Source organism: Bos grunniens, chromosome 3 (assembly GCF_055505025.1).
Source record: "Bos grunniens cultivar Pamir isolate PY7600 chromosome 3, Bosgru_T2T1.0, whole genome shotgun sequence".
Taxonomy (NCBI): domain Eukaryota; kingdom Metazoa; phylum Chordata; class Mammalia; order Artiodactyla; family Bovidae; genus Bos; species Bos grunniens.
In genome coordinates this window covers 99,095,846-99,122,351 of record NC_141167.1, presented here as the reverse complement: position 1 = coordinate 99,122,351, position 26,506 = coordinate 99,095,846, and the positions used below count along the sequence as shown (strand labels likewise).

General features: G+C 40.2%; 1 protein-coding gene across 5 annotated transcripts in view; it reads right to left on the bottom strand.

The window, feature by feature from the left end:
* CHD1L (chromodomain helicase DNA binding protein 1 like) overlaps positions 1-26,506 on the bottom strand; it is a 65,587-nt gene that overhangs the window by 26,016 nt on the left and 13,065 nt on the right. For 2 of the 5 annotated variants that reach the window (XR_015160867.1, XM_086392213.1), the window contains exons 1-6: positions 7,086-7,283; positions 6,819-6,974; positions 6,083-6,175; positions 3,124-3,220; positions 421-494; positions 40-150 (exon numbers count right to left, since the gene is read on the bottom strand). Coding sequence is in view for 3 of the 5 variants with exons in the window: in XM_086392213.1 (XP_086248339.1) it covers positions 40-150; positions 421-494; positions 3,124-3,220; positions 6,083-6,175; positions 6,819-6,870 (427 nt within the window). In the remaining 2 variants the exon portion in view is untranslated. Of the gene's footprint in view, positions 1-39; positions 151-420; positions 495-3,123; positions 3,221-6,082; positions 6,176-6,818; positions 6,975-7,085; positions 7,284-8,279; positions 8,443-11,416; positions 11,499-16,214; positions 16,247-16,838; positions 16,954-17,518; positions 17,626-20,227; positions 20,341-26,506 lie in introns of those variants that run through there. The other 3 variants (XM_086392217.1, XM_086392215.1, XM_086392216.1) reach the window with 3 other exon arrangements.

The window sequence follows — 26,506 nt, the reverse complement described above, 5'->3', positions numbered from 1 at the left end:
TTTCATTTGTCTGCTTTCATCAATAGGGATGCGGCCTACCTGCCCTGGTACTCAAGAGAAAAGTAAAGATGGGCTGCTGTCCAAAGTTCTTAATGGCCAAGTGTCTCTCTTCTCCTCTTACAGAACCATCCACACGCTCATAGCTGTAGCCTTCACACAGAGGGAGAAAACAGAGAAATAGAAACCATTTTCAATTACTCACTGTGGAGTAAAACACTGTCTGCTCAAAACCAAACACCAATTTTGTCTCTCTCATATATAGTCATGCCCCTACTGTAAGCTATCTTCCTTTGATTCTGAATAATATTCTTAATAATGTTTTTCTCTGTAACATCCCCACACCCCAGATAATTCTTCACAGACCCATCTGGACTGTTAAGTCTAAAAGTCTTGATTAATGTAATGGCCAAGGGATGTCACCTCTATAATCCAGGTAGTCTTGGAGAATATCCAACATCTGGGTCATCTGAGAGAAAAGTAAAACTCGATGGCCTCTGGCAAGGAAAAGAAAAGGAAAAACTGCCAACTCCAATAGTATTTAGGGTGGATTTCCTGCAGGTGAAACTTAGTGAAGAATACAAGTTTACAAAGAAATGAAATCCTGAAGTAGAAACATAAATGTCATAATCATTTACAGAGCCTTCTTCAGTAATGTGAAATGTTTTATACAAGCATGTAACTGCACCAGTAGCTGAGTCCTTACAACACTTCTCACTGGTGCTGTAAGTGTTGGGATATTCCCAGGAGTCTGCGTCAATGCACCAGAGGGCGTAGTAAGCCCTAGATAACCAAGGTGTTTTGCAGGACTCCAGCTCCAGCAGCCAGAGGATCAGCCTGAAGGGATGAGCAGTGTCCGAGGGAAATGATGTAGCCTCTGACTGGAGGTACAGGACTACATGTTTACTTCAAGCATCAGGTTCTCTTTTATACTTTTTCAAAAGCATTAGGTCAGAGGTTTGACATTTTCAGTTCCCCCTCACCCAGATTATTGTCTCATTGTTGCCCTTCAAACAGAGTTCCTGCTTCAGCAATTCTCTCAGAATGGTGTTTACTTGTCATTACATTGTAACTCATGCTTATGTCTGGGCCGCATAAAAGCTCACTATCTCCTAAAAAGGCTTCTAACTATTCTTAATTATTCCTAAACCCTAAACTCAGCAAACTTCTTTTGCCATAAACATTCCCCTCACAAACAGGTCTCATGTAACAATCCTTCCCATGGCCTCAAGCTGTGGCCTATGTGCTCATCCTGGGACATTCTTTGCAAAAATCCTTGAACAAATGACAATGGTTACTTTATAGATTATTTTCTGGGCACAAGTGCAGAAGGCTTTGCGCTGTCTCACGCTTCTCTCAAGAATAATAAGCACCTTAACATTCTTTCCAGCCAACCCAACTGACGAAAGGAAGAAACAAGTCAGAATCACAAGAGCTAACTCCTTCATCCTGGGTCCATGCCTGCGGAATGAGGAGAGGGGGTTGGGGCCGTGCCTCCATTTTGTCAGTAATGCCTAACGTGGCTCCTGACAGTGCTTCTTTCCAGGATGGCAATTACTAAATGGAAAGAAACATACAGTTTTAACAGCAAAATAAAAGATATGTGAAGAGAAAAATGCAAAATTCAAATGTACAAAAAATGAAACAAAAACTGATGACCTTAAAGAGCTTGTGGTTGGCAATCAATAGCTCTTCTCTACTTTGGGGTGAAAGTCACTATCCTTTCAATTATAGCTTTATTGGTTGAAAATTTTGAGAAGCATCACTTTAGAGAAGGAAGAGGCAGGTGGCATTTCAAATCCCACATGATACATAAGAAAACTTATGTAGGGAGAGGAGAGAAGAAAGGAGGTGGCAAAATGGATTAGGTCAAGGACTAATTCAAGGGAATTCCCTGGTGGTCCAGTTATTAGGGCTCTGCACTTTTCACTGCCAAGGGCTGGGTTCAACCAAAAGCTCCATGGTATGGTCGAAAAAAAAAAGTTCAAACCTACAGCCCATGGTTATCAGCTATTAAGTTTGCATAAACAAAGAAGTACTGTATGGCACTCTCTAAACATGTCTAAACAACATTCTATTAGGAAAACTAATTTAATCTGAGTTTGTGATAGGTGTAGATGAACAATTATGAAAAACTCCTTCAAGACTCTAGCCTCAAACTGGTAGAAAAGGTGTTGAACTTAAAATCTAATCCTCATGTAATCCCATTAGATTAGAACTTCATCTAATCCCATTTCTGTCATTTGCTGGCTGTGGTGGCCTCAGACAAGCCACAAAGCCTCTCTGGGCCCGTTTCATCACCTGTGAAATGAAAAGGTCAAAGAGAAGCTGTTTATGGGTCCTTCTCCCAACACTAGGACACTTAGAGGAGATACATCATAGCCTATAAAATACAATCAGGCATGCAGCTGTTTGACTTGCACATTCCTAATTTTGGACACTTTTGCCAAATCTCAGGTTTTAGGTTGGTTCAGGCCTTCTTGGGTCAGTTGTCCCTAAGGGACAACTTAGAAATCCTTGGGAAACGGATTTTTTTCTAGACTGCTCTGTACCTCCGAGAACCAGAGGATCAGATACAGGCCAGACACCAGGCCACTGAACACTTAGCTAAATCTTTACAGGCCCCAAAAAAGTGGCTTAATTCTTCCAATACCCAACTTGCATCTCAGGGAAAGAGTCCTCGAGTTCTCCTTGAGTTCAAATCAAGCCCCACAAGTTAACAAGAGTAAATATTTGCTAAGTACTTAATATGTGCCAATTCAAAGCAAGGTACACCAGCAGGCCTTTTAAAAAGAAACGTTTGATGGTATCTTTGTCTTTGTTGAACTAAACAATACAGCTAGAGTGACATGGTTAATATAACAATTAACCAGACAGCAGATTAAGGCAGTATGCTGCCAAATGCTGGATTAGGATCCTAAGTGCTATAGGAATTCAGGAAAGGAAAGGATGATCATAGAGGGGATGGCATGGGATGAAGGGTATAGCTGCAGAAAAGGTGGAACCTGAATCAGGGTCTTGGAAAAAAGGAGAACTGGGATTAGTCTCAAGAAATCAGTGAGTTGCACATTATTCTGGTTTCAACAATCACCAGCTCAGAATAGAAAATATGAACCTATCACCTACTTGGAATACAGGAATGCCAACAGCTTATCCAGCAGGTGAAGTTTCCCACTAGCCTCAATCAAGTGGTCTCCAATTTCAAAAGGCTCTGGTTCCACACCTGGGAAAGAAAGAACCCACTCCCAGTAAATGTGTTCCCAGTTGGGGCAGACTCTGAATGGAGAAGCTGATGGCGAGGCTACAGAGAAGCCAAGATCCTTCTAACTGATAATGAGCCCAAGTCTCATATCTCTTTGAGGCATTTCATAATTATTTGTTTATATTATGATATCAGCACTACCCAATATCAATCAGAGACTGGCACATCCAATATGTCTAAGAAATGTTTACCCAAGGAACAAATCTACTCTTTGGGAAAGTGAAGCACAGGGACATGCTAAAGACCAAACAGACCCAAAACTGAAACCTTCAGGCTCTCACTGTAGAAAACAAATCAAGACAAAGAGTTAGATATAAATTAGTCATTCTCATGCTGAAACTGAAGCACAGGGAGACGCTAAAGACCAAACAGACCCAAAACTGAAACCTTCAGGTTCTCACTCTAGAAAACACATCAAGACATAGGGTTAGATATAAATTAGTCATTCTCATGCAGGGTACAAAATAAACTGGAAGGCTTCTTTTAAAATCTACATGTTCCCAACAGCTCTTCGCATAAAAGAAAAGCTCTGACATGCACCTCATTAAGATCCTGTGACATTTTAAAACAATTCATATGGCTACTTGGCAACAACTTCCTTCAAATGACTGCAGAAAAGCCTCTGCATTGATCTTGTCAATACTAGAGCCCTCACAGCATAAAATGCCTGGAACTGTCCCACAGGCTACCCATCAGAGTGAATTAAAAAAAAAAAAAATCTGAATGAAAATGAAAACACTACATATCATGTGTAGAATGCAGCTAAATTAGTACTTAGAGGGAAATTTACAGACATCCATAAGATGAAATTCCCTCAGCAAAGGAGGCAGAGAAGACATAAGGCAGATGGAAAAGCAAGAGAAAGTATTGTGCCAGAAGCCAAAGGAAAAAGGTGTTTCAAGAAGTGATCAACTGTGTCAAAGGTTTTGAGAGATGGAATTAAAAAAAAGTGAACTGATAACCATCAGTTGAGCCACACAGAGACCACTGATAAACTAGCAATGGTGGTGACAAAAAAGGTTCACTGACTGGGTTCAAGACAAAGGGACACGCAATCATAAAAATTCAGATTATGAGATATCCCATAAAACATAGAGCCATGATTCTTTAAAACTGTCAATTTAATGAAAAATTAAAAAAAAAAAAAAAAAGCTGAGGAGCATTTCTAGATTATAGGAGAATAAAGAGACATGACAAATGCACTGTAAGATCTCTGACTGGATCTTGAATTTGAAAAGAACAAAGATGGACACAGGCAGATTCACAGGAGAGAAGTATTCACATGATTTCCCATAAGTAGCTCTCCAAAATAAATGAAGACCCAGAAAAGTGGCAAAATTTAAAAATGCTTTTCTACCATAATGAAATCAAGATCGCCAGGAGAAATATCAACAACCTCAGATATGCAGATACCACTCCAAGGGCAGAAAATAAAGAGGAACTAAAGAGCCTATGGATGACAGTGAAAGAGGAGAGTGAAAAATCTGGCTTAAAACTCAACATTCAAAAAAATGAAGATCATTGCATCCGGTCCTATCACTTCATGGCAAACAGAAGGGAAAAAAGTGGAAACAGTGACAGATTTTATTTTCTTGGGCTCCAAAATCACCGTGGATGGTGCCTGTAGCCACAAAATTAAAAAACACTTGCTCCTTGGAAGAAAAGCTATGACAAAGCTAGACAGCATATTAAAAAGTAGAGACATCACTTTGCCGACAAAGGTCCATATAGTCAAAGCTATGGTTTTTCCAATAGTCAGGTACAGATGTGAGTTGGACCATAAAGAAAGCTGAGAGCCAAAGAATTGATGCTTTTGAATTGTGGTGCTGGAGAAGACTCTTGAAGAGTCCCTTGGACTGCAAAGAGATCAAAACAGTCAACCCTAAAGGAAATCAACCCTGAATATTCATTGGAACGACTGATGCTGAAGCTGAAGCTCCGATACTTTGGTCACCTGATGCGAAGAGCTGACTCACTGGAAAAGACCCTGATGCTAGGGAAGATTGAGGGCAGGAGGAAAAGGGGGCAAGAGAGAAGGAGATGGTTGGATGGCATCACTGACTCAATGGACATGAGTTTGAGCAAACTCCATGAGTGAAGTACAGGGAAGCCTGGAGTGCGGCAGTCTGTAGGGTCACAAAGAACGGGATACGACATAGTGACTGAACAACGAACAACAATTATACTGAACAAAGAGAAGCAGTTGTGGAAAAGGAACTACAGTATGTGAGGAGGCTGAGTAAAATGAAAATTATGTTTAACAAGGTCTGTTCATGTGCTCAGCCGCTCAGTCGTATCCAACTCTTACCGAGGTCAGCTTACATAGAATTCTCTCATTCTCCAGTTTCTGACCTTGAGGATAAACATGTCACTCTCCTTCTAGCAGAGGGAGGAGGTGTTCATGCTGGGAGGGGATGGGGGAATGGATATGCTATCATTTCTGGGCCTGCGGTTTTGGGGTTGTAGTGTTTGTTTTTGTTTTTGCTATTGTTTCTTTTTAAAGTGTCCATAGCTCAAAATTATAACAAAATGCAGATCAGATCCTATCACTCCCCTGATTAAAATTCTCCTGTGTTTTCCCACTGTATCTAAAATAAAAATAAATTTACTTTAAAAAGATAAAAGAAAAAGTAATAAGGGACGTTTAAAACTGAAGAAATCTGAATATGAACAATACATTAGATAATCAACATAAAAAATTAACAAGAGAAAATGGGGAAAAATAGATAGTAAATATAGGCAAATCTTTTTAAGAACTTTTCTATGAGGTTGGCCATAAAATGACAAAAAAAGTAATGCTGAGAAAAAAGGGCACTGCCTCACCGTCAAACAAATATGGGTGATCCACACACTTCCGAAGCTGGGACAGGACATTCTGAAGTTTAACTTTCTTCGCCATCTCATTTTCAAATGCATCTGAAATTTTAAAGAGAGAGAGAGAGATGGATTACTGAACAACAACAAAAAACCCTGCAAGTTTCCATACATAACCTTACTCATTTCAATAATGTATCTTTCAAATCTGTATCTCCCAAATTTCACTGAAGTGCATTAAGAACAGCACACTGATAAGAAGTTTTCTTAACCATCACCTTGTTTTAAGACAGAAAAGTAAAAGTGTTAGCTGCTCAGTCGTGTCCAACTCTTTGTGACCCTATTGTAGCCTGCCAAGCTCCTCTGACCATGAAACTCTCTCAGCAAGAATACTGGAGTGGGTTGCCATTCCCTTCTCCAGGGGATCTTCCCAATCCTGGAAACGAACCCAGGTTTCCTGCATTGCAGGTAGACTCTTTATCATCTGAGCCACCAGGGGAAGCCCTTAAGGAAAACCAGGAGTGGGGGGATGGGAAGGAAATCTCACAAAGTCAACAAACAACAAAGTCAGAGTTATACTTTGACTGGAAAAGGTACTCTGCCAGTCTCACTCTAGTTGACCTGACTACTACTCAGAATAAAAAATCCCATCCCATTTTCTTGCTATACAAACTGAGTGTGATTATAAAGTGCATGAAAATCACATTCTCATTAGTTTCTAAATGGACAAGTACCCTCTGATTACCTAGGTCTTTCATCAAAATGGCCTTGTAGTATTTTTTCTGCAGTGCTGACATGCCATGGTATATCACTACTTCCGTCTTCCTGGGAAGCTCTGTGGCTACCTCAGCCTTTACTCGTCTCAGCAGAAATGGCTGTAAGAGTTTGTATAGTTCACTTGCTGTACAAGGAAAGAAAACACACACACAATTAGAGTGGGACAAAAGCAAAACCAAGGCAATGAACTATTAGAGAACATACAACAGTTTACTTTTGTTTCTCATTTTCATACCAATTCTGCCTTCTAGGCCAGCAAGGTAATTCTTCACAGTATTTCGTCCTTCCTTGGATTCTTCTTTCCAACTTCTTCTGTTTCTTTTAATAATCTCATTTGCATAGAACTATTCTTTTTCCAGGATACTTTTGCATTTGATCAGCATAACAGCTCAGAAATGTAGGCAAGGTGGTAACATTGTCCCTATTTGTAAAACTAAGTGAAGTTCAGAGAAGTCAAATCCCTTATCCAAAGTCACACAGCTGGTTGATAAAGGTGCTAGTACTCACACTTAGTTCTTTGACTTCCATACCCTTTTTCCTTCCTGAGCTGTCAGAAACTTTTAAAAACTAGCCTAAACTAGAATTACACTGCATGCAGGATTGCCAGAAACAAAAAATAAAAATAAAAGTTAAATTTGAATTTGAATTTGATGAACAAATAATTTGTTGAAGATCAGTATGTCCTGTGTAATATTTGACTTGGAATATTTTATACAGCAACCTTAAACATGGGAACAATCCGAGCAGGTTCCCCAGGTAAAATTCAATCTGTGGAATGGAGATTTCTGCTGTGAGAAGCCTTTCCAACTCCTCCTCAGCTAGTACGTACAGACCCACTAGTTGGCATGCCTATCAATTATTTTGAATAATGAGCCTGGGATAATATCACATAGATAGACAATTTTAAGAGGCAGAGGAGCAAAGGTATGAGAAGAAAACTACAAATGACCATTGTACAAACCAGAATGGCTTCCTCCTTTACTTCCAACACCATCCAGCCCAGACTTTTGGTTCTTATGTACTGATAAAAGTGTTAAAAGAAACACTAGTGCTATGGAGCCCTGAATGACATACGGCACCCACATATTTCTCTGCCTCAAGAAGTACCATAGGAAGTTATCCAAGTCTTCACAGAAATTATACGTTGGAAAAAAAAGTCTGCAAACCAGCAGACACTATTTCTTCTGATAATGACCCAAATAAGCACAATTATAGAGTCATGTGACAAACAAATAGGAGAATCACGAACAGCAGGCACTGGGAACAACAGGAGGGCTCTGACAGCACCTTATCTTTGTGAGGCTCTTTACTTCCTCAGAAGGGGTTCTCCGGTTATAGATTCTCCTTCTTTTCTATCTGTAACCCTTATGCCCTAGGGAAGTTGCTGGGCCCAGACCTCTTGGGCATGATTTGTAAGAAGGGAACTTGCCTGACTCAGACTCTTTCTCAATGTCCTGGTAACGCTGAACAAAATCTTCCACCTGCTCCTTGGAAAAGAGATCAGGCTCCACAAAACTGAGGAGTGAGTAGAGCTCCTGGAGGCTGTTCTGGATGGGTGTTCCAGTCAACAGGAGGCTGAAGACAACTGAGAACTCAAATATACAAATGAATAAAATGAAAATCTGTAACGCTGGAAAGCAAGACTGAGTGACCCATCACAACCTTAACACAGAGAGGCATGATTCAATGAAATGAATTCAGGGACATGAAATCAGAAAGCTCAGATTCTAAATGTATATAACTGTTTGATGTAGGAAATAATACCTCTTCAGTTTCAACTATAAGAAGGGGATAATAATCTTGTGAAGGAGATACCATTTATAAAGTAAAATCACTTTGTGAACCCTAAAGTATCGATGAGTATTCAAAATGGTTACTGTTATGCAACCTATGTGGAAATTCAAGCACACAGCATATACTCATGCAGTTTGAGAAGCCCAAAACTACAGCAGCAGGACCCACCACTATAAGAAAGAAGATATATTTTTTAAAAACATCCTTTCGTAAAACTTAACACGTGTAGCCAATGTAAGACAACAAGAATTCTGGACGTTTCTGGACTATATACCACCCAAAATGGAAAGACACTTGTTCAATTTTGAGCAGAGGAATAAGAACCCCATGAATAACAGACTAATGAAGTAAAAGGTTAGGAAAAACAGTAACAACAGTTGTTAGGTCAAGCAAAGGACAATCTCTTAGCTAACATAAAAAGACCTTATACTACTTGAGTTAAATAATACAGTACAAAGAGAAAGCTATATGCTGTACGTGTGTGTGTATATATATATATATATATATATAACATGGAAATACATTATGTGCGTATATATGCATATATATATATATATATATACACACATACACACACTGAATTCTGGTATTTAATATATTTTTATTTTTTTAACAATATTGGAGAAGGAAATGGCAACCCATTCCAGTATTCTTGCCTGGAGACTCTCATGGACAGAGGAGTCTGGAGGGCTACAGTCCATGGGGTCGCAAAGAGTCAGACACGACTGAAACAACTTAGCATGCACACATATATACATTTAGGTTTGGGTGTACACATGCGCTGTAAAGAACGTGGCAGCATATATACCAAATGTTAACATACACAGTGGAATAGGATTATTGGTGGCTTTTACTTTTCCTCTTGTGTTTCTATAATTTGATTTGGGAGGGGGTCATAAGAAGATATCAAAGGTGATAAATGAAATGATACAATCAATGAAAACTGTTTTCAAAATCTTTTGGGGGAGCACTTTCACTTGGTTTGTTTCTTTTTAAATTGTGTAATCAATGCCCACCCACTCGTGCTGCTTATAGTGCAACGTATTCACAATATTTCAAGTATGGGAAATGGTTAACAACGAATGTTTCCAATAACCAAATCACATTTTTACAATATGCTCAAAGAACTAAAATGGCCAAAAAATATGAAGTCAACAAGGATAACCAAGGTTGTCAATCACTAAAATGAAATTACACTATCACATGGATTAACATTTTAATTCAAAGCAGGGTTCATTCAGCATCAAAAGTTATAATCGGGAAAAAGAAGCCTAGAGACAATCTCTGCTTATATTTAAAATTTTGGAAACTTTTTTGTATAAAATATTTTGCAAATATTTCCTACATTATTAAATATTCTTCTACATAATTTTTCATGGCAGCCTTACTCTGTAAATATACTGTTTGGGTATACCACAAATTGTACAGTATAATCAATTCCTATATTGACATTTAGGTTTCTTCCAAATTTTACAAACAAGCTGAAAACAGTATTTGGAAGAGGAGAAAATAAAAGGCAGTACCCTTCTCCCCGCCTCTCAGCCCAATCAATAAACGTGTTTTTTTCCTGACCAACTAGCTGTCTGCAGTTCAAACCTCACCTAAAAAGGATACTCAGAAAACATAAAACAATCTCCTCTGAGCCTGTTTCCTTACCAAGAAGAAGAAAAGGCTCTGGAGCCAGCAATAGACTTTAGCTTCCCCACTCCAAACACAGGCTTCCTTTACTGTGTTTACTTCCTTTCCTGCTTCTCTTTTCCCACTATAAATCAATAAACTGGCATAGCAGCTGATGAAGCAGTATCTTAGAGTCTCTTAGGTGCTGGATATGACAATCTTTTGGAAAAGAGACAGTATTAAAGAGTCCTTAAAAAGAAGGCAAAGGACACCACAGAGCAGAGGGGGCCCTACTAGGGGACAGCAATCTTTGAGATCGGGGTAATAATAATAATAGTGGCCATATCTGCATTTAAACACTAAAAACTGTTAACTTTTAACCAGTAAATAAAGAATTCAGATCTAAGACTTTCCTCCAAATGACCTCTAAATTCATTAATTATCTATTATAGGAAAAGGGACCAAAAGTCAATGACAATCCCAGAAATTTGCACACCAGGTCACAGGAATTAATAAGTCTTTACTAGGTCAGCAACAAGAAGGGCACTTCATACTCATAAGCTCTTCAACTGGTTCCTCAGAAAAGAGGGCAAATGTAAGGCTACAATGACATTTCTCATCTGCTTTGCCAGAATGATGCCAGAGAACTGAATGGAGTAAGATCAAAGGTTTCATACTCAAAAAAGTATGACAGAGACAGGTGAGACTGAAGGGAATATTCAATGGCATGAAATTAGTCTGTTCATGACTCTGAATTGTCAAATTTTTTAAACAGGTAAATGGGGGAGTGGTACAATAAATATGTCAGATATGTTTGTTATTGCAGACAGAAAAACTACATTAAGATTATTTTTAAAGAAACTGAAAATCAAAAAGACAGTTGAAGCATTTCCAAAAATACAATGTATTATCCTGGGGTAGAGTCCTATTCATTTGACAACCAGATTTTTAATAAACATTATCTCCTATGTAAAAGACAAGAGAAACTAGGACATGTTAAGCATTACTTCTGTCACCATAAAATGTTCACTGAACCCTGCAGAAATCTCACTGAAAAAAATGTGTCAATTTAATTGGCTCTATACAGGACCAAACTAATACTAACATTTTTTAAAAGGGAGTGATATACAAACTAAAAGCATCCTATGAGTTTACCTCTGAAAGAGTCTTATGCAGCAAGGAGCTTTGGTTTTTCAACCTGTGAGCTTCATCCACAACAAGAACACTCCAAGGGAAGCTGTAAGGGGAACATCCATGTTTTCAGTTTTATATAACTCAAACACATATCTCACACCCAAAAGTCTTACTACAAAACTAAGACTCTTTCTGGGAAGACCAATATCAAGCCCATTCTGTTAGAAACACACCCAAATTGCCTTCTCCAAGAGCCGACCAAGTACATCAGGCAATATCTGGATAATGTAGTAAAATTAAGGGATTTTATTTTCTGAGATGGAAAAGTTCTATGCATTGAAGGTAGAAAAGAGGCGCTGGAGACAGAAAGCAGAAGGAAACACAACCATTTACTATGTGCCACTTTAACATACCTAAAGTTTGGAGCTTTAGGTATGTTATTTAACCCCCAAAAATAAAATGAGTAGACATTATTGTGCCCTTTTTACTAATATAAAAAATACTGATAAAAAAGACTGATACTAAAGCTCAGTTAAGGTCATAAAGTTAGTATGAGGCAGAACTAAGATACAGACCCAGAAGAAAAATCAAGACACAATGATGTCACGTTAGCTAAAAAAAAAAGTGTGATTTTAAAATGGGGACATGGCAGACTTCCCAGGTGGTACAGTGGAAAAGAATCTGCCTGCCAATGCAGGGAACACAGGTTCAATCCCTGGTCTGGGAAGATCCCATATGCTGCAGAACAACTAAGCTCCTGCACCACAACTATTGAGCCCACACTCTAGTGCGCACAAGTCACAATTTCTGAAGTCCATGTGCCTAGAGCCTGCGCTCTGCAACAAGAGAAGCCACTGCAATGAGAAGCCTGTGCCCTGCACTGAAGAGTAGCTCCTGCTCGCTGCTACTAGAGAAAGCTGTCAAGCAGCAAGGAATCAGAGAAGGCAATGGCACTGCACTCCAGTACTCTTGCCTGGGAAATCCCACGGACAGAGGAGCCTGGTAGGCTACAGTCCATGCGGTCGTGAAGAGTCAGACACGACTAAGCGACTTCACTTTCACTTTTCACTTTCATTCACTGGAGAAGGAAATGGCAACCCACTCCAGTGTTCTTGCCTGGAGAATCCCAGGGATGGGGGAGCCCAGTGGGCTGCTGTCTATGGGGTCGCACAGAGTCGGCCACGACTGACGTGACTTAGCAACTTAGCAGCAGCAAGGAATACCCAGTGCAACCAATAAATAAATAAATTATAAAAAATGGGGATGTGGTGAACAGATCAAATGTTACAACAAGAAGATACATCACTGGCACTGTTAATGTAGAAGTCACTGGTGGCTATGCCAGTGCCCTTTGGTAGCATAATAGTTATGACCACAAATTTCCAAGAAGATATCCTCTGTATATACTCCTGGGAAGCTGTTTAGCCCACAAAAAAATTTAAAATATGTATGTATTACTATGTTCAAAGCTGCATTATTTAAAACAGCAAAAAACCTGAAAATAATAACAGGTCCAATAATGGGTGATGAAACACAGCATTTTAAATGATAAATATGTTATAATTTAAAAGGCCTATATAACTAAAAAACATATAAATATTATATATTTATATAATATATATATAATAAAAACCATGCAAAAGATAATAAAGTGGAAGTTATGAGGCTCTTATCTCATTTGTAAACATTCTGTAATCCCATTACATTATTCTTATACTTAAAAAACTAAATGTACAGGACTTCCCCTAGTGTTTCAGTGGTTAAGAATCCAGCTTCCAATGCAGGTTTAATCCCTGGGCGGGGAACTAAGATCCCACATGCTGCAGGACAACTAAGTCCATGGTCCACAACTACTGAGCCTGTGCATCTCAAATAGAGACCCCAAGGGCCACAAATTAGAGCCTACACGCTCTGAAGCCTGTGAGCCACACCTAGAGAGAAGCCTGCACATCGCAACAATAAGCCCATGCACCAGCACACCACAATGAGAGATCCAGAGGGCTGCAACCAAGACCCTGACACGATCAAAAATACATACATACTTACATATTAAAAACAACTAAATGTACGTACAAGTAAAGCAGAACACTGGAAAGATATATGGAAATTAAAATCCCTCAAATATTAGAGGAAGATCTTGAGCAGAGGTTGACCTTAAAAGAGGAGGAAGCCTTCTTCCTCTGAGGCCACAGAGAAAATCCAGAAAATGGGTACAGAGACAGACACTTAGGCCCATTCACCTACTGAGTGGTGCAGGTAGAGGGAAGAACTGGGTCCAAGAGAGGGTGCAGGAATCAGGGTCACTCCTGCCGGGTAGCAGGAGTTGCACTGAAGGATCATGAGGAGTAAGAGTCCAGCTGATCTTGGACGCTGGTCACAGCATGACAAGGGTGTGAGCCCTTTTCAAGGGGCTACAGGACAGTGCCTGGCTCCTGTTTAAATGACCATTCAACTTAGATTAGGTATTAATCTGTTAAGATCATTACAGTATTATTATGGTATTAAGAGCTGTATACTCAGATTTTTTTTCTTTAATTTCTATTCTTTTAATTCATTTTGCCACACAGTGTGGCATGTGAGATCTCAGTTCCCCAACCAGGGATCAAACCCATGGCCCTGCAATGGAGGCATGGGTTGTTCTTAACCACTGGACCACCAAGGAAGTCTCAATATTCAGGTTTTTACATATAAAAGCAACCAGTAAAAAGCATGTTTAATGAATCAGACTGTAAGGAGGTGAATTTGGGCTCAGTAACAGAAGGTTGTCAAATTACTCTCTAAAGGACATGCCAAGGGATGCTCCCTGGAGAGGAAGGGGTGGAGGGAATTCCAGGACTGAATGGAGAGTGGGAAAAGTAGTTTCTAATCCTCTTGATCCAAAGATTTTATGTTTATTATCAAAAAACTTTCCTATTTTTCATATTGTTACATGCACAGTCTCAACCCTCCCTAATAAGCCTCTTTAGGGCTGAGATTGCATTACACTTTCAGGCTGTTCTCAGTATGCAGTACAGTCATACAAAGTATAACCCTGCCAAATACATCAAAAGAACACAACTGTGTTCTTAGGGGTCATAATGAGTAAACATTATAAATGTCCCTTTACTACTTAGTTTCTTGAATTCACTTCGAATGGATTTAAGATAATAATCTCATATAGAAAGATTATATTTCTACTGAAAATCTAAAACTCCAGTGCATTTAAATACTTCAGAAAGTTCTCTTTTAAAAAGCTCTACAACAAAGTGGGTTTGGAGGTTTGCTTTGCCATTTACTAGCAATGTGCCCTGGGATGGGTCACACCTCATCTCTTACCATTCTCATCTATAAAATGGATGACGATACCTACTTATTAAGGTTTTCATGCTGATTCAATAGGATAATTTATGGAAAGTACCCAATAACATCTATGTCCTAATCTTCTTGCCTTTTGAGACTTTCCATATATTGCCTAATATTATGGATATTATGGATATCTATACCTCTTATTAACTCTACTGGAGTTTTATGTTCACTTGGGGTCACCGTATGGTTTACTTTCCTGGTGTTGCTGGTAACTCCCAGAACAATGTCTTTCCAGAGAAGAGATCTTTAATACATATTAAGTTGGATGTTGACAATAAAAAAGAAGTGAGAGGGAAAGCGTACCCTTTTTTTAAGAAAAGTAAAGTAATACGCGTATTTAAATGAAACATGAATGAAACAAAACACTACATGGAAGTCATGAAATCTGTGACTGAGTCTTTAGTGTTTCAAAATAAGATGAAAATAAAAATCCAACTCAGAAGAGCCTGGGTATGAAATAACATTTATATTATTGATAAAGCACTCTGTAAAGGTCCTGAATATTAAAGAAACAAACCCCACCTAACCATAAGTACACATGCTATGAGAATGAAACTGTCAATATATCTTCTTATTCACCCAAAACTGAGCTCTTGTTTAATTTATAAGGTAAGTGTTGGCTTAACCACATACTGCAACACAGCATCCCTACCACTGTATAAGTACCAGGTAGTATAAGAGTTACACCTAAGTTGCCTGTACTTTATGAGCTGATTTGAGACCTGTAAGCCAATAACTGGAAAGAAATTTACTTAAAAATCCCTCTCTAAAAAGCTAATTTTAGGGCTTTCCTGGTGGCTCAGTGGTAAAGAATCCACCTGCCAATGAAGGGGACACAGGTCTGATCCCTGGCCAGGAAGGTCCCACATGCTGCAGAGCAACTAAGCCCGTGCGCCACAGCTCTTGAGCCCGTGCTCCGCGATGAGAGGCCACCACGTGAGAAGTCTGTGCACCGCAACTAGAGAGTAGCTTCTATTTGTCACAACTAGAGAAAAGAAAAAGCCTGTGTAGCAATGAAGACGAGGCACAGCCAAAATAATAAATAAAATTATTTAAAAAATAAAAAGTTAACTTTATAGCACTGATGGCTATTTTAGGATTTTTCCAGAAAAAAGCTCAAATAATTCCCCTGTGTTGTAGTAGAATTTCCACACAGCAGTCCTGACAGGCATCTATACAAGCTGTGATGTAAAGAATCTGGTATCTACTAACCACCCACCACATACAGCTTATCTCACTTAATCCTCACAGCAGCTGTCCTCATTTTACAGATAAAGAAGCTGAAGTTCACAGAGGTTAAGTCAGGGAATCTACGTAGACACAGTAAAGAGTACGGGCTTGGACTGTAAGACTCCTGCCGTGCCACACACCCGGTAAGACTCACAGATGACAAACGAGGGGAAAAAATGTGAAGGAAAGACATTACTCTCATGACACATTCAGGACAATTTCTGAAGTAGTGCAACATACTCACGACTTTAGAAAAGATGCATCTTTCAAGCAAATCTGAAAATTAAGGAAAACGCATTGTAAAGGCTGATATTGATATACTTCTGACATTACTAAGCTAGTCTTTTATTAACTCTCCTAAACTATTGGATTTAGCTGTCTCATTCATTGACTATGTACAAGAGTTCCGAGCATAACCTCTGGGTGGCAGCATCTTACAGACAAAGGGAGGCATGAACGCGTAGAAGGGCTTGCTTACAGGAGTCTGGACATTCTTAGCTTGAAGAACGAGAACAGAGACGAGAACTAAGTATCTTCATCTTCCTTTCCCATCCTCTAGTAACAGATGATGCCTCAGCCCATCCTACCTTCTTCTACTCATTGCCCAAAAGACAGCTCAAGTGCTGCCTCCTTGGGAAGCCCTCCCCCTTGATCCACCAAGAAAGAGGGAGAGATATCGAACTAACAATAGTTTTTCACTCCCTTTGCTCACAGGACCTCTGTGAGAATCAAATGAAAACAGACTTTCCTCAGACTTTCCTCCTAGAATAACATGAGCCCTCAAAAAAACTAAATATAATTCCAGAGGATTCTACAACCTCTAAGGTCCCAGGTTAAGAGTTCTGGCTGTAGAAAAACAAACAGATACCTCATAGGTAGTTAGCAGCACATGAAAACGTGACTCCTGCTTCAGGTCTTGCTGTAGGCAGGCTCTCTTGTCCTTGTCACCTGCATATGTTACACAGGAAAGACCTGGAGCAAATCTGAATCCAAGAAAAGAGGTAAATGAACACAAACACAGAGCCACGGACAAGGGGTGCATGTCTGGAAAATGACATTTCATGGAAGGATTGCAGATGTACAGACCTCAGGATGCTTTGCAGCCAGAACGAGTCCTGAGACCCTGAAACCCCAACTAGAGTAATGGACAAACCTAAGGGTGACTAAGTCCCCATGTGAAGAGGGAGAAGGGTCAGATGAACATCTAAAAGGACCTTGTGTTAATTCTTAAAAGAAAAATATTTTCCCACATTCATTACTTCCTATGAAATGTCACTGTATCACTATGAAAAGGATGGTTTCTTCCTCAGTTCAGCAAATTTACTAAAAACGAGTACTGACCTTCAAATTGCCAAAAGGCAACAAAAACATCCATTGGACCCTCCCTCCCTCATCTGATCCTCATTCTTTCTCTACACTGCCTCAGGTCAGAGTTTTCTGGAAAAAATAAACTCACTGCTTAGGACAATATGTTGTTTTATCATATTTCACACAGTACCCAGAAAAAAAAGTAAAAAAAAATTTTCAACTACATCTACTCCTCTGTACCTCTCCATCTCTTCTTTCCAGTTGCTCAAAACAGACAAGGGACAAAGAATCAGAAATGGTCCTTCATCATTTAATCTTCCTGCCAAATAAATGAAGAGTGCAATAGTCTGGAACACAGAAAAAGAAGGCAGTTTTGATCACCTTTCCACATGAGAAATAATTATAAAGTTCCCACAGCCTTGCAGAGAACACCTATAATTGCATCAAAAAGAATACAGTATAAACACAATCTATTAAACAAGACTGGCTTTACAAAAAAATAATGTACAATCTAGCACACATTAGGAGAGTCATCCATTCCTAGAGTGAAATCAGGTAAGATTTGATACAATTGCCGAAGACATTGACGGTACTCAATTACATCAACAGTCAACAAGCAATAGTGCTCAAAATTTATGTAACTGAACCTTTCATACAAAGGAAAGTATCAGGGACAGACAGCAGAAATCAATGAAAACAAGGCAAATGAGGCACAAAGTTAGGAATGCTCTAAAAACACATGCTAAGAAGAATCAAGATATGACTGCGAAGACGACCAACCACACGCTGGCCTCTGCTGTTGGCCAGGTCTCCTAAAGGAGGATGTTTTCCTTCCTTCCTAACTTCCCCCCACATGGATTTATGCGTGCATGCTTGCACACTAATCTGCTTCAGTCTATCCAACTCAGCAATCCCAGGGACTGCAGTCCGCCAGGCTCCTCTGTCCACGGGATTCTCCTGGCAGGAATACTGGAGTGAGCTTCTGTGCCCTCCTCCAGGGGATCTTCCCATCCCAGGGATCGAACCCACATCTCTTTATGTCTACCTGCACCGGTAGGCAGGTTCTTTACCACTAGCATGAGGATGGCATGGCAACCCACTCCAGTATTCTTGCCTGGAGAATTCCATGGACAGAGGAGGCCTGGTGGGCTACAGTCCATGGGCTCGCAAAGAGTTGAACACAACTGAGTGACTAAGCATTGCATTACCACCAGCACCACCTGGGAAGCCCATGCACTAATGGAGTGCCCTCTGTTCACCGGGCTCTATTCTGAACTCTGGTGTAGAACAGTTAACAAAATAAACAAAACTCCTAGCTCTCCTGGGGCACACATTCCAGTGAGGAAAACAAACAAAAAATAATGCCTCATAAACTCACGTCAGGGTCTAAATTGAAAATCTCTGTAAAGCCTAATAGCCTATTTTAGGACCTGGCTGTACACATTTTTGACTAGAGAAGTTTCTTTAAAAGCTTGCCATGATAAATGGATACTGCACAGGAGACTACGCAGAGGGCTCTGTACCTGAATCTAAGAGTCCATTGGCCTGCCTCCCAGAAACACTGGGATACTTCTCTTTGTTCCATAGCTCTCAGTTCAGGAATATACTAGAACCAGGATTACTGCCTGAGACATCTGAGAGTGATAAATAGCTACCTTGGGGAACCATGCTCAGAAGTCATACTGTATCCTGAAAAACCCCAAGACTGATGAGGTACATCTAGATTAAGGCATCGCCAACATGGTCAGGGGCTTCCTTGATAGCTCAGTTGGTAAAGAATCCACCTGCAACGCAGGAGACACTGGTTCGATTCCTGGGTCAGGAAGATCTGCTGGAGAAGAGATAGGCTACCCACTCCAGTATTCTTGGGCTTCCCTTGTGGCTCAGCTGGAAAATAATCCACCTGCAATGTGGGAGACCTGGGTTTCATCCCTGGTTTGGGAAGATCCCTTGGAGAAGGGAAAGGCTACCCACTCCAGTATTCTGGCCTGGAGAATTCCATGGACTGTATAGTCCATGGGGTCACAAAGAGTTGGACATGACTGAGCAACATTCACTTTCACTTTCAACATGGTCAGACTAGACTCTGAGCAGAATTGCTCCAGCTTGATGTTTACTATGTGAGGTCAGACTTAAGGGGAGAGGTTAGTCCTTCTAAAAGGACTAATGGGAACTTCACTCACTCTGTGGGTTCAATGATGAAACCTTTGGAATCAAGAAACTTATACTTCCATGGTTTCTACTCAATTGCCTCTGCTGTATCCCCTGACTGCACTGACTTTCTTTGGTACACTACAGAGGAATAAACCTTGTGTGATGAACCCAAGGGGTATCTGTGTCTGGACTTTCCATCAATCCAAGACTACCGCTGACCTCTGTCAACATGAGCTGTACTGGTGATTATCCTACTGGCAGGATCAATCTCAAGACAAAACCTGGTAATCCATGCCCAAGGAAGTCACGTCTGATTCTACCCAAGGAGGTAGGTCTGATTCCTACCACTGGAAGGCCAGGTCATTTTAGCAAACAGAGTACCTCCTCTGTAATTCTCTAGCATGGCGGAGAAATGCAAAGTAGCCCCACCATCCACTGAGGGAGACTAATATTAAAAGTGATCCAGTTAACTAGTAAAGTATTGCTAAAGAGGGAAGAGCCAATTTGATCCCTGGGACAGGTATATTTGCTTTATATAGAAAATCCTGCCCATTAATTGTAATTCTATATGTCAAGGGTTAGATTAAAACAAAGGTAGTGACAGTTCAAAACCACCCCCATAATGAGAAAAGCCAAGTCCAAGGTCATGATCTCGTAACAAAAGCTCAGGTATAAAAATACCTGTATACCTCCTAGTATAAAAATACATCCCAATAGTTGGCAGCTAAAAACAGGAATGAGTTGTAAGGAGGTATTCCAGTAGAGGTAAACAGTACTCGCTCCACAGTAACATACCTGGCAGGTCTTACCCAAGCCCATCTCATCCCCCAGGATGCAGCCATTCTGACAGTGGAAGCACTGGGCTAGCCAGTTGACTCCCTGCAGCTGATAAGGGCGTAGATGGATCCCTAGAAATAAAAAAACAAACAAACAGCAAGTCAGAAGAGTAGACATTTCAGCACACACACAGGCTATGTTCAAGACCTTCAACCAAAGAACACAGGCTAATTACCCATACCCCAAGCCTACTGGACGTATCTTTTGCTGAGAAGTTACAGATATGCAAATATTTGCTGACTTTCACACTATTTTTTTAACAAACTTTGCCACCACTATAGTCAAAGCCCTAAAACAGCCTGTCAGTGTTACAGGATCCACTTGGCAGATGAGAAAATCAACCTGGGATCTGGCCTCCAGACTGCCTGAGTCTCATGCCAGTGTCCATTCTAGGAAATGAGGTTTTACTGATGCAACGTAACAGCAAAAAACAACACATGGGTGATACACCTGTCTGCTTGCTTAACTGCAACCATTTAAATCTGCCACTGGATGCTAAAGGAAACAAAATCAAGACAGGATGAGATTAAATCAAGTTTGAATCCAGAAGCAATGCTGTTAAGAATGCAAACAGTGTTGCACCGGCGGTGTTTACCAATGTACAAGGACAGCAGAAAATAGATGTCTGAAGTCCAGAGAGCTCCTGCTGCCTCTCTTTCTCTGGGGTGGGGTGGGGGAAATTCAGTTTCAGAGACTAGCCATATCTTCCGAAGGGGGGAAATCCCAAACATACTTTATAGAAAAACTATTAACAAAAGTAAAACTCTGGTTTGAACTCATCACCTTTAAAAAGAAACTGGGCAACATACAATTGTAAAACATTTAAAAGATTAACAAGTTATTTTTTATGTAGGTATATAATTATAATTTTTAAATAAAAACATTTACTTTATATATGTAATTTTTGTTTAGAAAAGAAACAATAATTTAGTACATTAAAAAAAAAAAAAAAAACGCTCCATAAAAATAAAAGGCAGACCTCCCTGGTGGTCCAGTGGTTAAGAATCCACCTGCCAATACCAGGGACATGGGTTCAATCCCTGGTCTGGGGAGATTCCACATAGTGCAGAACAACTAAACTCCTGTGCCACAACTACTGAGCCTGCACTCTAGAGAGCACTCTGGTGCTGCCAACCACTGAAGCCCACACACCCTAGAGCCCATGATCTGCAGAAGAGAAGGCACTGCAGTAAGAAGCTGTGCACCACGACTAGCGACCGCACTGCAACTAGAGAAAACACGCACGCAGCAACAAAGACCAGCGCAAACAAAAATAAAGCGTTTTTTAAAAGACAAATGACAAATGAAAAAAAGATACTGATGGCAAGTAAGGCAGATAAAGGATTACTATTTTTGATATTAAGTACTTACTAAATACCAGCTGCTGCTAAGTCGCTTCAGTCGTGTCCAACTCTGTGCAACCCCACAGACGGCAGGTCCACCAGGCTCTGCCATCCCTGGGATTCTTCAGGCAAGAATACTGGAGTGGGTTGCCCTTTCCTTCTCCAATGCATGAAAGTGAAAAGTGAAAGTGAAGTCACTCAGTCCTGTCCAACTCTTAGCGACCCCATGGACTGCAGCCCACCAGGCTCCTCTGTCCATGGGATTCTCCAGGCAAGAGTACTGGAGTGGGGTGCCATTGCCTTCTCCACTAAATACCAGAGAGAGTAGTAAACAATGTACATTAATTTACCCAATTTAAAGTAGTAACAAGCTCATGCTAGGTATCATCCCCATATTGCATGTGGGAAAATCCAGAAAATTTAAAGAAGATTAAAATATGAACCTTGGAGACTTCTGCTTTTGGGGACATAGAGATGTTCTTTTCATCATTCCTCTGGATAATACAACTAAAAATTCTGAATATTACAAAGAAAATGAACATAACAAGATGACTCTGAAAAGGTGGGGCCAAAGAAGGCAGACTGGTTAGTAACCTTGGGAGCCAGCAAACAACAGTTATGAGTTCCCTGGGTTTCTTTTTGCCTCATATAGCTCAGACTTAGAGGTGAAGAAATTAACCACCCAGAAATGCCAATGTACACAGTAAAGAAAAGTTTAACAAAAGCCTGTTTCCATAGCCAAAGGGAAAAGAAAGCCTAGAGAGACAAAACTTATAACTTCTGGACAATAACCACTCTAGTTAAGCCAAACACTAAAGGGAAAAATCTGTGGCCCCATCCACACCAGCAAAGTCCAAATGGGAGCCTAGACCTCCACCCTCAAGAGATTCAGTGAAGTTCCCATCACCCCTAGGAGGAAGGTACTGGAGACGGCTAACCAGGCAGTCAGGATCTTCATCCCATTCACCAATAATGAAGCCGTCCCACTTCACTTTTCCCTCCCCTACAGTGTCAGTAGAGACCACATAGGGAGCCTGAACTTAGATTCCTACTAGATCATATGAGCCCCATCCCCAACTGGCCCTACAGTGTTAAAGGAGGCCTAGTGGAGACTCAGGATTTTTATCACTGCCTTGGGTTAATGAGACCACCCCTAGCACAGTGCCCATGGGGACCAGATTAGGAGCTAGTACTCTCATTCTCAACCCCTCCCTATTTCCAGGTATTAAGAAAAGCTCAGAGGCGGAGTCTGATTTCTATTTCCACCTGGTAGTAACAAGGCAGCAACCACCTTTCCCTGCTAGAGCAGCATAGACAACTGAACAAAAGGTTTAAATGAGACCTTGAGTCTCAATATGTAAAGTAAGAACTTCCCTGGTGGTCCAGGGGATAAGACTTCACGCTCCCAATGCAGGAAGCCCAGGTTCAATCCCTGATGAGGAAACTAAGATTCCACATATGGAAACTTACTCTGCACACCACAACTAGGGAAGCCCACGTGCCACAATGAAGACCCTGTGCAGCTAAAATAAATTAAAAAAAAAAAAGTCCAGTTTTATTAAACATTCATTATACCAAGAACCAGGAAGATTTCAAACTGAATGAAAAAAGACAATCCAGAAATGCCAACATCTAGATGATACAGGTGTTACACTTATTTTAAACCAGCAATGATAAAAGTGCCTCAACAAGCAACTATGAACATGTTTATTAAAATAATTGAAAAAAAAAATTGAAAGCATCAGTAAAGAAATAGAAAGTACAAAGAAAAATAATATACTAACAACTACAATAACCGAAGTAAAAAACTCAGAAGATGGGCTTGATAGCAGACTAGAAAAAAGAATTAGTGAACTGGAAGGCAGAACCACAGAAATTACTCAATCTAAACAGAGAGAAAACAGACTGAAAACAGAGCTTCAGGGAACTGCAAGTCTCTAACAAAATATCTACATTCATTCATCGGCATCCCAGAAAGAGAGAGAAACAGGACAGAGCTAAAAAAGTACTCAAAGAAAGAATGGCGGAAAAATTTCCACAATTTGGCAAAAGATCTACAGATTCAAAAAGCTGAATGAACTTCAAAGAGAATAAAAAAATAAACCCAAAGAAATATATACCAAGATACATCATAATTAGGTTTCTAAAAACTTAAAAGAAAGTATCTTAAAAGCAGTCAGAGGCAAATGACGTAAATTACCAGAAGGAAAAAACCAGAAGGCCAACTGTCAGCTTTCTGCATATTCCAAAAAAAAAAAAAATGCAATCCAAACACACCTTTATGATACAATGTATTTTGAGTTTCTAAAGTTCACCAAATGAATGGGATGTATCTCTGACACTATTAAGAAGAAGACTGCTTACCGCAGAACAAAATACTTATTTAAGTCAGCAATTTCCAAAAAGCAGGCACTTTGTTCCATATTTGGGGGAAAGGAATAGAGTCAAGTTCTCTCCTAATAAATTTCTGGGAAATGAAAATTTTAATGTAAAATGAAAAACCATAATTATACTAGAAGAAAAACATTTAGGCCATTAAGTACAAATTCAGAATAGCAGTCCTTTCTAAGCAGAATGCTAATGGCAAAACTCACATGCTACAAGGCTAAAAGTTCTGACTACAAAGAATTATTAAACATCATCATTGATATACATACACACATGCAACAAAATCAAAAGACAAATAACACGTCAGAAAACATATTTCCATTATACATGACAAATATTTAATTTTTCAATGCAAGCAAGAGCCTACAAAGCAAAAACAAACCTCAATAAAAAATGCTCAACAACCCTTTGAGCATGCATATGGAGGCCTGTGCGGGCACGTGTGCTCCAGGCCAGCTTCAGGAACAGATGCTGGTGAGAGGAACACACGCAAAGGTGGGGCTGACACAGAGAGTCCAGAGACCTAACCAGAGAAGTGTTGAGGTCTACTGGGGAGGCAGGGATAGGCTACAGCTCACCATGGGGGGCAAGAACATGGCTAGAGAAAGCACCAGAGAACTCTTTTTCTTTTTTATCTTTTATTTTTATATTATTTTTTTTTAATTTTTTTGCTGTTGTGGTTCTGTCTTGTTCCACTTTTATTTTTATGGTTCTCTTGTTCTATATGTTTTTAATTTTTCTAATTTTACCTTATTTTTGTCCTTTGGTATTGTTCTGCTCTTTTTCTGTTTATTGCTTTTTTTTTTTTGGCTATGCCACATGACTTGCAGGGTCTTGGTTCCCAGGCCAGGGCTTGGATCTGAGACCCTGTGGTGGGGGAACTGACACCACACCATTGGACTAATAGAGAACTTCAGATCCAGGAAATATTAATCAATGTGAACTCTCCCAGAGGTCTTCATCCTAGCACCAAGGCCCATCTCCACCCAACTGCCTGCAAACTCCAGAGCTGGACCCATTTCTTGGCAAGGATAGAGAAAATACGAGAAATGTTTAACAAGGACCTAAAGAATTAAAGAACAAATAGACAGTGATGAACAACACAATAAATGAAGACTCTCCTCAGAGGCAGAGAGGCAGGTGAGCAGCAGCCAGAGGCAGAAAGCAAGGAGCCGCTGCAATCTCAGCCCCAAACACCGCATCTCCCCCAAGCTGTGAGCAAGCCACCAGCCGCTACCCACGTGTTCCCAGGATCCTGAACACCACAGAGCTATAGAGGGTATCACAGCCTGAGACCAACTCCCCTGAGGAGATGCATGGCCCACCTGGGGCTGTACCCCCACGGTGCACCCTGCACTCGGGAGCCCTAGCACTTGGACTCGGCAGGTGCACACCGCCTTGAACTATGGCAATTCCTGGGTGATCCATCCATTTCAAGGGCTCCCCACACACACCAGTGGTGCCTGTTTGCAGTGTCCCTCCCTTTCCACATCTTCCCTCATGGCTCAATCAGTAAAGAAACTGCCTGCAATGCAGGAGACCTGGGTTCAATCCCTGGGTTGGGTGGGAAGATCCCCTGGAGAAGGGAATGGCAACCCACTTCAGTATTCTTGCCTGGAGAATCCCATGGACAGAGGAGTCTGAAGTACAGTCCACGGGGTTGCAAAGAGTTGGACACAACTTGGTGACTGACACTTTCACTTGCTGTCTCCACAGCACAAGTGAGCCTGAATAAGTGGCCAGTTTCACCCCTTCATGTCAGGGTGGAGATCAGACACTGAAGGAAAACTTGCAAACAGAGGAGGCCAGCCTAAGCAAAGAAAAGAATGGGGAACTGCCCCCAGAAGCAGCAGGTGCAACAGATTAAAACCCCACAGTCAAACTGAGACTGTGCATTTGAGGGGCAACTGTACACGTTGGGAACAACTACAGCTGGAATAAGGGAATATCTGACACTGAACTGACTCCACACTGCCCACAACAGCTCCAGAGACATTCCTAGATATACTGGAGGACTTTCTGAGTAGGCAACTCAACTAGCAGAAACACAGAGAAATCAAATGAACATTCATCTCACTACCACCATATATATCCTTCTGCTTCTTACTGAAATATTTAAAAGAAACTTTTTTCTTCATTATTATTATTTTTTTAATTTTCAAAAATTTTATTATTTTTTAATTTCTCATATTTCAATTCCTATTTTTCTTTCTTCCCCTCTTATTTTTCTTTTTTCCCCTCATACTGTCCTAATACAGCTCTTTGTTACTCCTTTAGTTTTTATAGCCTAATTTCACTTTAAAAAAAAAACAACAACTTAATTTTGAAATAAATTCCGTATTTTTACATCGTGCTTTTGAGAGTCTAATTTTTATTCCAGGTTCTTAATTTTTGCTTTTCTATCTTTTGTTATTAATTTTGTATCTTTAAGAGCCTAATTTTTAGTACCCATTTTCACTTAGGGAGTTGATTGTTAGCTTGATTGCTCTTCCCTTTTGACTCTTTT